Source organism: Gopherus evgoodei, chromosome 6 (assembly GCF_007399415.2).
Source record: "Gopherus evgoodei ecotype Sinaloan lineage chromosome 6, rGopEvg1_v1.p, whole genome shotgun sequence".
Lineage (NCBI taxonomy): Eukaryota > Metazoa > Chordata > Testudines > Testudinidae > Gopherus > Gopherus evgoodei.
This window is the reverse complement of record NC_044327.1, coordinates 44,214,034-44,225,283: the sequence shown is the minus strand read 5'-3', so window position 1 is coordinate 44,225,283 and position 11,250 is coordinate 44,214,034. Positions and strand designations below refer to the sequence as shown.

At 42.3% G+C, this 11,250-nt stretch overlaps 1 protein-coding gene across 1 annotated transcript in view; it reads right to left on the bottom strand.

Moving 5' to 3' along the window:
* Positions 1–11,250, bottom strand: part of CDC37L1 (cell division cycle 37 like 1) — a 15,268-nt gene extending 4,018 nt beyond the window's left edge. The window contains exons 1-6 of the mRNA XM_030566028.1: positions 11,120–11,250; positions 9,154–9,435; positions 8,162–8,255; positions 4,061–4,176; positions 3,582–3,704; positions 1,476–1,640 (exon numbers count right to left, since the gene is read on the bottom strand). Coding sequence (XP_030421888.1) covers positions 1,476–1,640; positions 3,582–3,704; positions 4,061–4,176; positions 8,162–8,255; positions 9,154–9,435; positions 11,120–11,212 — 873 coding nt within the window. The 5' untranslated portion in view covers positions 11,213–11,250. The remainder of the gene's footprint in view (positions 1–1,475; positions 1,641–3,581; positions 3,705–4,060; positions 4,177–8,161; positions 8,256–9,153; positions 9,436–11,119) is intronic.

The window sequence follows — 11,250 nt, the reverse complement described above, 5'->3', positions numbered from 1 at the left end:
ACGACAGCCCCCCATCAGCTCCCTGCTCCCCTAAGTTCCACGTGCAGCAGCCACCCAGCAGGCTATCAATTGCCAGGCAGTTCAGCTGTCCCTCCCCGCACTGCAGTGTGCTGCTCCTGCCCTCTGCCTTGGAGCTGCTCCCAGGAGACTCCTGCTTGCTGTGCCGGGGGAGCAGGGGGGGGGAGGGCGCTAATGTCAGGTTGTCCCCCTCCCCCACTCCTGCCCCCTATCTCCACAGAGCAGTGGGGGACATGATAGGGCTCAAGATGACAAGACTCAGGATGAGGGAGGGAGCTTGATGGCAGCAGCTGCTGTCAACTTGCTGATCTGCTTAAAAAAGCAGTGTACTTAGAGTGGGGTCAGTGTATTTACAGGGCAATGTACCTCCTTCTCTCACACACAGTGTGTCTCTCTGCCATGCTGTATCCCCTCCCACCATCCCTGCTGCCTTGTAGAGTGTGAGGCTACATTAACAACTGCGTTAACCCTTGAGAGCTCAGCCGAGTGCTAGTTCATCATTTAGAAGCAAGGCATTCCCTGGGAAATATCCCACCATCTGATTCCACCACCTCAATCAAGCTTCACAATCATCATTGCTGTGTACAGTATTAAATTGTTTAAAACTTATATGGTGTGTATATATATAGTCTTTTGTCTGGCAAAAAAGTCCCTAGAACCTAACATCCCCTATTTACATTAATTCTTAAGTAGCATTGTTCAGAAACATAACTACAGCATTAAGCGAGGAGCTACTGTAATCCTATTCTAAGTTACCTCAGATGCAAGTGAACCCGTGTAAATAAATATCTTGATCGAAAGGATGTCTTAATTTTGACCCCATTCAACCCTCCAAGCAGGGAAAAACCCTTCAGTTTCTTTTATGTCTGTGGGATAACCATTAAACTAACATTTAAATCATGCTTTGTAATCCAAAGCCACCTATATTGAAACCTCAGTGTTTTAATAAAGGTATCTTGCAGTTCCCATTCTCTTATCACAGGCTGCATTTTTCTTAGGTTTGATTACTTGTAAGTTTCCATTAATGAGAACATTATGCTCATTTTTACTTGGAAACTCATTTTCACCTACAATATAAAATTTGAAATTTAACTACAGAATCAGTTTTATAATAAGTGTTTGCTCCAGCATACTTGTGGCAGATAAAATTACTTGCGAGTAGGTTAAGTATATAAATATTTAATGCATTAGGGCTGAATTATCAGGTTATAAAGTGCATTTGGATTTGTACTTGGATGATATTTGGGGTCTAGGAGACAAAACAGTAGCTTTTTCAGTATCTATATGGAGGGCAAATAGTTTCTGTACAGAATATTTAACTTTAGTCCCAGCTAGTACCTTACTCCATAAGTAGTCCTATTTGAAATCAAAGGTACTACTTCACATGAGCAAAGATGGAAGATTCTGGCCCTAAAACAATTACATGATTTCTGTAAATGGATTAATTAAAAACCTACCTGTGGCAAAAACTCCAGCACACCTAAGGAACTGAGACCAGTATGGGCAATGGGATTCTGAACTGACATAGCCTGAAAACTTTGTGATTGTGAAGAGATTTTCACTCTTGATTTAAATCCTTCGAGTTCATTTTTAAAAGCCTCAAAATAACCTTCTTCTTCTGCCTGTAGAAAGAAAAGATTGTCAATTAAGTATTGCCCTAAACTCAAAACTATAAGTATATACATTACTGGAAAAATAAAAAAGCTACACAATGAAGCACAGAAAAGGGAAAACAACACCACCCTAAACTTTAGATGAAAGTCTTGGAGAGAAACCAGTAGCAGCTTTATGAAAAGTCAGCTAGGTTTCTTGATTTTTTTTTTAAAAAGTGTGTTTTTAATATTTTTGGCTGGGATAATGATAAAAGGCTATTTTCTTGCAACTGAGGAGCGGTGAATAGATCCTAATTTTAAGCCATTCCTCATCCCATCCTAGAAGCTGAAAGGAGGGGATACTCAGTACTGGACTTTTCAGAAGCAAGTCAACACTAGTTAAAGCTGGGGCCCCCCCATTAACTGACAGGGCACTTCCCCCTCCCAAGTGAATCTGCCAGTATGAAAAGTCAGACTAAGTACTTGAAATTTTCATAGCGGTGCACAAATTCAGCCCCATGAGCACTTTAAAGACATCCTTTGATTTGCAGCAATCCAGACAGGAAAAGTACAAACTGCAGAAATGGGTACAGAGAGGTGCACTACAGTGATACAAAAATGCTGTTCAGTGGAAGGCTGTGGCAAACACTGACCCAAGTCAGGGTAAACAATGGAGTCCTTGATAACAAGCTAACAGGGACACCAAGTCCTTAAAAATGCTTTTTTATTAGTTGTGACTTAGAAATCACTTTGCCTGCTTAGCATCTCTAACTCCTGTTTACAATTAAATCCTGACATCATCAGCTTAGATGGGCTTTTTTGCTAGAGTGTACAATTTAAAACTTACTTGGACAAAAGTGGATTTTGCAGTTAAACTTCACTGATTTCAAATGTATGATGAAATATGGAGTTCCTGAATTCTTACAATGAAGTTAGGGTGTGTTCCAACATCAATTCATATTTCAAGAACTCTATCTTTCATTAGTATTCTAGAACACTTCATTTAATATTTGTGAAGCACTTTGGAGCTGTGAACTGCACACACTGTTCAGCAAAAATACTTTTAACTATGATTAAGCAGTTCTGTACTAAATTTTAATTAAATGTATTACAAATTAATTTTGAACTACTGTGATGGAATAGTTGCCAGACCAAATGCTAGTTTATTCAACTGAGACCAGTTTCTGAAGAAAGTTGCTGACCACACTGCTCATGCAATTCTTCCAGAATAGCATTTTTATTTGGGAGTGTGGTGATGGGGGCAAATGGGCACTGCAATAGATAGGTCTTGTGGAATGCCCTCTCTTTGCCTCCATCCCAAGATTTTAACATGCCTTCAAGTCATAGCTCTCTGGAGCCTGATACTATTGCTTCTGGATGGCTATACTTGGTCATTACAGAGGCATAAAAATGTGCCCTTTCCTTAAGAAGGCGCATGAAGTCTCCATGGCACACCATGAGCCCAGCTGCTTGAGAAGTTAATCTAGTCCTGAATCCTATCTCTCTGGTTAAGCAGTGCAATGGAGACACCTCCTGTCCAGTGTCTATATATCATCTTCTACAGTTTTTAGAGCACAAAATATTGATTCTGCAGGAACTCTACTCTTTCAAAGAGTGAGGGTCTAGAGGAAATGGGAGACAGTTTTCACCATTCTATATTACTTGTGCATGAAAGAATGTTACATTTATTGTATGATTATAAATGAAGTACACACTGATTTTATGTTCTGTTCTTTTAGACACTCATAACAGCATGACAACACCCACAGAGCTTCCATTTTCATGGCTACACTGACCATTACTGCACAAAGGGCTGCCAACAACTCAACCTTTCCCCTACAGCCCGGGGCTATTCCCTTAGCACATATTTAGCTTGCAGCTGTCAGGAAGAAATCTCAGCTGCTCTTGAACACTGATCCCTCTCAGATGCTGCAAGAGCTTCTCTAGCATTAAAATGAAATCATGACTTACTTTTGCTCTTTGGAAAAATAGACGAAAACAGCCTCTGGGATCCACATTACAACTTTTGGCCATTTCTATAATAAACTGCATAACAACTGCTTGGTGTGCTACTTGTTCCATGAGAGCTCTTTTCTGGAAACAAAAGTTAAAAGTTACATTTCTAAAGAGATTGTAAGCATGTAACTAAGATTTCAAATGTGTTTTACTTTCATGATCACCAGTTCTCATCTTACAAGATCAAACTGAAAGTGGGGATGCACGGTGGGGGGAAAGGTAGGAGGGAATGGAGACAGAACTACTGAAGAACAGACATAATGCAAGGTATTATCGAGGTTCCCTTCAGTAAGATAACTGGAAACATGGTGGGGGGGGTAAGGGGGAAAAGATAAATCATTTAATGTGATCTATGTAGATAGTCTTCTATAGCATAAGCAGGAAAAATGTATACCTTTTCCCAGATTCAAACCAATTTAAGATTTGCCTAATACCTGTTCTGCTTCCAGGTGAAAACACCATAAGATGAGATATTTAGCTGTATCTTCACATACAAGGTATGGATGGTCAGACAAAAATCTCTGGCTATCATCCCATCTGCTTAGCATGCCTGGTGAAAAGAAATTAGAAAACCAAGTGTTACCATAAAAGTACACTGCTTATGGTATTTGAACGGCAGTAGAGACCAGATAGTCATTACTTGACTCCATATGATAGAGAGTTTTAGGCTATTTTTACACTGCAGACCTTATAGTTGCACAGTTGTACTGCTGCAGCTGCACCGCTGTAAGATCTCCCGTATAACCACTCTTCCACCAACATAATTAAACCACCCCAACGAGCAGCAGTAGCTAGGCTGGCAGCACAGTGCTGTCCCCACTGGTGCTTTTGTTTGTCGGGGTGTGTGTTATTTTATTTATTTATTTTTTACACCCTGACCAACAAAAGTTTTACTGCCAAACGTTCCAGTGTAGACATAGCATAATGACAAATTCATTACCACTCAATGAATGCTCAACCTGCCATCAGAAGAGTGACACAGAAGACTAAGCCTAAGTGAGCTAGTCTCATTCCAACTCCTAATTGACATGTGACCAAAATAACGATTGACACCTTTTTTGCTAGTTTCAGCAGAAAGGCCATGTTAAGAGTCCATTAAAGACTGACTGACACTTTCACTTGTAAAATGTGGTCTCTATAACAGGACTGAGGTTAGATGGCTGGAGAAGCTTGCACTGCCTCTTCTGTATCTCTTCAGTGGCTAGAGTACTTCAGCTTCTCAACTACCAATATAGCAGAAGAATGAAGACAGAAAGAACAAAATAAATTTCCTCTATAAATTTTCCTGTATAATGCACATAGTTCAACTAAACTCAACATGATCCAAAGATATGAGACAAAAAGAGGCTCATTAACTGAACTTCTGCAACACTAGAAAACCAGGATATTCCATGTTATCTAGTGCATCAGTTGTCAAACTACAGGCCTTACACCACTGGATACCTGTGGAACACTTCTTGGCGGGCTGCAGAGAGCTAGCTGGCTAAGCATATGTTGCTGGCTATTAAAAATTTCATACGATAAAAAAAAAGTTTAAGAAGTCCTGATAGAGGAAACTGTGGAAAATATTTCTGGATCTATCTGCACGTTAGATGTCTCCTATACGTAAAAATTAAAAGTGAGTTTAGCATTTAGAATTTCTCATTTATTTAGAACTTTTCTTTAGAACACAAGAGCATCAATAAAGGAATATTAGGTTTTATGAATTTCTGTCCAAGGCGACTGAGCTACACGGTATGGGATCAATTATAGAATACTACACAGTAGGCAATTTCTCAACTTTTAAGAGACTAATCCAGGTTTGAAGTCAGAAGTGGAAAAAGGTATTATTAGACAAAGTAATTAATCTACTTCTGATTTATAGGTAGAATGTTAAAATGCAGAGACCAAATACAAACAGACCAAAGTGTAAAATGGTATGAACCAGGAGGAGAAATCATCAAGGTGTATTGCTTGCGACTGTCTTAAACAAAGTGGAAAAAAGTTATATTAAAAACCTTTAAAACCAAAACCACTAGTAAAGTCAGAATACTAAAAAAAAGAAGTTTAGATTCTCATGAATTCCGCAAGGTTTTACATATTTACCTTATTTCATTCATCATATTAAGAAATTATGAGATTACAAAACAAGTAAGTATTTGAGTCCTAGTAGAGGTCAGTCTAAACACAGATTTGGTACTTTGCATTCCACCCAGAAAGCTAGTAAGAAGATATTTCTGCTAAAATGATTAGTGGGTGAACAGTTAACATTGTTCCTTGTGCGGTCATCCTTGGACTTCAAAGTTATTTCAGTGACAAGGAGGCAGGCCAATCGCATCTGTTGGCATATACTGAGACAGCCTCATGCATCACTTCACATTTGCAAGGTCTGTTCTGAAACTAAGAAGACTAGAAACCATTTTTGTTTTTAAAAATATACCACCACAAAGAAAAGCCAGTATGGCATACCAAGTGCCAACTCAACCCCATCCCTGGTTGGAGGGATGATTTCCATCAGGTAATCAACAGCCCCAATACAGGTATGTCCCTACACATACAGGAACCAATCAAAGACTCAGAACAATGGGAGACAGTCAAGATATTCATCAAAATTTCAGAACACTACATGCCAAAGGGCATTTGAGTACAATGTTTTTGATCACATTTCAATTACAGAATTAAAGTGACACCTAGTAGGTGGTCTGATATACTTGGATAAAGTACTCTGCACCTGAGTTACTATTAATAGATGCTTATTTGACTAAAAAGTTATTTTTAGTAGTAAATCCATCATGTGTATTAAAGCTATTCCTCTTGTGGCTTACATGGCAAAGATGTGTATTAAATACTTAACACCTTTACACACAGGACTTGAAAAATCCACCCAATGCCCAGTAGTGTTTGCTCTGAAGCACATGTACATGCAGAGGGTCTGGCAGTAAGGAGGTTTGAGAAGTACTCATCAATTTCCGCAGATTTTAAGCTAATGCAGTGCTTTCTTTCTGATTCTGCACGTAAGGCCATCATTGCTAATGCTGCTTATCTCTTTCCCCAAGCAGCAAACAAGAGTTGCTCATTATGTTCTTGCTTGGTGAAAGCTGCAAGCAGCAGCCAAGGCAGGCACTAGAGCAGGGGTGGGTGAACTATGGCCCGCGAGCCGGATCCGGCCTCTCAGGGCTTTGGATTCAGCCCACAGGATTGCACCCAGTGGCGTCACAAGCCTCACGCCACTCTCAGCAGCAGCCGGGCCAACATCCCTGCAGCCCTTGCCTCCAGGAACCACCCCCTGCAGCTCCCATTGGTGGGGAACCATGGCCAATGGAAGCTTCGGGGAGATACCTGGAGGCGCAGCAAGGGCAATGCACGCAGAGCTCTCTGCCGCTCCCTCCCCTTCCCGGAGTGGCGCAGGGCTAGGGACAGGGAAGGCATGTAGGGAGCCTGCCCTGCCCCCGGTGTGTGCCACTGCTACCCTGGAGCCCAAACCCCTCCTGCATCCTGGCCCCCAACTCCCTAAGACCCCTGCCTGCACCATGCACCCTAACTCCTCGCCCTGAGCCCCCTCATAAACCTCCCACCCCAACCCCCTGCCCTGAGTCCCCTCCCGCAGTCCGCACCCCTGCCCTGAGCCCTCTCCTGCACTTCGCACCCCTCCTGCATCCCAACCCCCTGCCCTGAGCCCCCTCCCGCAGTCCGTACCCCTGCCCTGAGCTCCCTCCCACACCCTGCACTCCCTGCCCCAGCCCCACATACAATTTCTCCACCCAGATGTGGCCCTCGGCCCAAAAAGTTTGCCCATCCCTGCACTAGAGCTAGTCACAGAAAGGATTCTAGAAGAGGTTAGGAGGAGCATACCAGAACCCCTGATGCCCCAGCTGCAACTAAGTAGCTTTACTGTGGAAGAGAAATCTTCATCTTCCGTCCAAGCAGTGGTGCTCCTTCCATCTTTTGTTTGTTTGCAACTAAGATTAGTGCTCTCAACAGTATTTTTTTTAAAAGGTCTTTTCCCACAAAGCTGAAACTTTCTTGGACCTGTAGGTTCTTTGTGTTCAACCAGCAAACACAGCTGTAGTTTACAAGAGATTCTAATAACTGAACTAAAATAGAAATTTAGCTACTTAGCTGCCATTTCCATGGAAGGATACACTTTTGATAAATACTGAGGGAAAAAATGCTTCCCTTTAAAAGAAAAACGCTTCAGAATTTACAATACCACTGTTCTAGTATCACTTTTCATGCAGTGTCAGATAAAGTAGACAGAACCCTCTCTTTTGCAAGGATGTCAGTTACGCTGAGCACTAAAATAGTGTTTATCTAAAAAGCATTATTGACTGTAGGATTCAATAAACTTCTGCAGCATGCAGCCTCTTACTTGGAAAGGACTATTTTGTAATGATTATCAAAGAAAATCCCAAACCCTGATAGACCAGAAACCTGACGCTTCATTTTGCTAGCCAGATGCTTCATTTCAAAGTGTCCATTTTATAAAACAATAGAACCTATCTAAACACAATGCGTAAAGCTAAAACTACAAAAAGTTGGAAAAGAGAGGTACTTACCAAAATATCTAATTTTTTGTTCATGTTTCTGCAGGAATGATTTGGATTTGTCTTCCTCTTCTATTTCTTTTCTTTTCTTTTGATTAATAAAACTCTGTGGTGAGACAGAGAGGGAGGGAGCTTAATTATAGAATCCTTTGTTACGCTATTTTAAACTAGGTCATTATGGGAACACCATTTTATTGAATTTCCATTTAAAAAGTAATGCTTCTAGTTGTAGGCCCAAAACCTGCAAACACACTGATGCATATACTTAATTTAACGTACATGAGGTGGTGTCTGGGAAACTGGGCTTTTTGACAATTAACACCAGCATTAAAAAAATGACTCTTTCTAACGTCTGGTCCTGGATTATTGCTTGGAATAGCATTGTCATGTACTAAAGTATTTAACACAGCAGGTAGCAAGGCACTGAGTCTTTAAAACTCAAGAAATGCCTAACTTTTTTTTCCCCTTACTACACCTCTACGTCGATATAATGCTGTCCTCAGGAGCCAAAAAAACTCACCACGTTATAGGTGAAACCGTGTTATATCTAACTTGCTTTGATCCACTGGACTGCGCAGTCCTCCAGAGCACTGCTTTACCAGGTTATATCCGAATTTGTGTTATATAGGGTCGTGTTATATCGAGGTAAAGGTGTATTTGTAAATTTAATATTGAAGTATTAATATGAAGAAGGTAGGATTTGATGCTAACTTTATCATTTGGAGACAACTGCTGTTTTGGATCAATGCAATGTGAGATGCCTGCTAGTAGTACAAAAACATTTCTTACGTTTTGATATCAGAGCAGGACGTACTTTTTGGTGGATTTTAACAAAATAAATGAAAGGATACTCATTCAGCACTTAATCTTGTCATATGGACAGTTCTGGATACAAACGACACTCACAATATTACAGTGACAAGTGCCATATAAATAACTTGATTTACCTAACAGTTCTATCCCTTGTTTTTACCTGCTTTTATGCATGTTGATATGGTTCGTACCTTATTAAATACGTCCTTGCTAACAGAATCTGTGTTCCACAGATTTTGTGTTTCCCTCTGTATTAGGGCCTCTTCTTTCTGTCTCCATTCTTCCTCCCTCTGTCTCAATTCTGAAGCATCAGTCTGTGCTTTGGCATGTTCCTGATCCAGGGACTCAGAGTTATGCAGTGCTAAACTACCAAGTTTCTGCTGGGCTTCTGCTAAATTCCATTTGCATTCCACAGAGCTCTTCACAAACTCCTTTTGTTTTTGGCAAGCCAATTCAATCCCATGGCCATATATCTGTATGGGGGGAAAAAAAAATCAGATTTGTTCATTTGGAAAAGTGGAGAGAATTTAGATAGCAAGCAAACAGGTAAGGTTAGTTGCAGAACAGAATTCTTGAGATGGCAAATTTGTGAAAAGTGAGGTTAAATTCTGAACAGCGACTAAAATTGATATTATACAGTTGGATGTTTACTTATATGATTTCCACATTAAATTAGCTCAGTTTACACATAAAATACATTTTAATAACTCCCAGACTTGCAAACTCAGGGATCATGTATCAGCAGTAACAAAGCTTCTCCAACCAAACTGCAGAAAACAATTTTTATGATGAAGCATGGGTGAAAATAGGATCCAGCTGGCTCTCTCTTAGCTGTTCTGGTTCTGCAGTGCTAACAATAGCCAAAACACCAGAATTAACTCTAAATACATATAATCTGTAATAAGAAAGTGGCATTTTTACAGTTTCTGACCATAACTGGACTTTGAGTATTGCTTAAATGCCAAGCAGATTAATATTCTTCGCTTGAAACACCTTGTACAAAGGACAGATATGTAGAAAAATAACCTATTTTACTTAGTTCTCACATAAACATAGGAGGGATTTTTAGTAGAAATAAACCCCACTTCAGACACCCAGAAAAAAGTAAGAGTATGAATTCCTATATAACAATCTGCAGTTTCTCATGCTTACTCTGGGCTTCGAAACACGGTAGATTTCCTTTTAACAAAAGGAGACAAGTTGCTGCTTGCTCAAACTTACCCTAGAATCAAAGGTGAAGAGAATGTCTTGAAAGAAATGAGATATATAGTATTTCAAAGAGTTAACTATGCGGCCTCTCTAGGATTTCCAGTCACTGCTTGTTCCAAACCCAGACTGTTACCTTTCAAAAAGGAGCCCCATATATCTGTACATTGACTTTTTCAACAGAACGGTGATTGAATAAGTGTTTACGCAACTCTGCTGCACATACTTCATTTTGTCAGTCACACCCAGCAGTGCGACGGAAAATGGGAAAAGGCAGCGAAATACTCAAGTGCTGGCCTGGCGACCGCCGACAAACTCAGCGCTAACTGAGTGATTGGGGGGCACACACTGGCATGAGGCTAGGCGCACGCTGCAGCCACCTCTCCCTGCAGGAAACACTGGGCCTCCTTCAGCATCACTTCACTGCAGAGACTTCACACTTGGCTCCCGTCAGGAGCTTCACGTCACACTTGCCGCTAGGGTGACCAGACGGCAAGTGTGAACAATCGGGAGCGGGGGTGGGAGGTGGGGAGCCTATATAAGAAAAAGACCCAAAAATCGGGACTGTCCCTATAAAATCGGGACATCTGATCACCCTACTCGCCTCCACCGGGGGCGAACGGGGCAAACGGCAGCCGGGGTGGGCCGCCGGGCAGAATCTAATGGGGGATGGGTTACCAAGCGCCTCGGGGCTCCGCTCAACCCCAGGCGGGCGTAGCTGGGGCTGGAGGAGCCGAGCGGGGCCCACGGCTCCACGCTGAGGAGGGAGCAGCTCTAACAGGCCCAGACCCGCAGCAGCTCCGCGACCCCCGCTGAAAGAGCCGCCCGAGGGCAGGCGAGCGGTTTGGCGTCGTGCTGGTAGGAGCGGGCCGGCGGGACAGCCGGAGTCACGGCCACGCGAGAGGGCAGCGAGCCCAGCGCAGGGCCAGATCCCGGGAGTGGTGGACGTACCTGCGGGTCCGGCGGGCGGGGCGCGCAGGGCGGGTCCGGCTCCTGCCCCTCCCCCGCGCGGAGACCCCGGGAGCGCGGTGGCCACAGCGCCATCCCAGCGCAAAGACGCGCGCCACCGCCTCGGCCTCCTC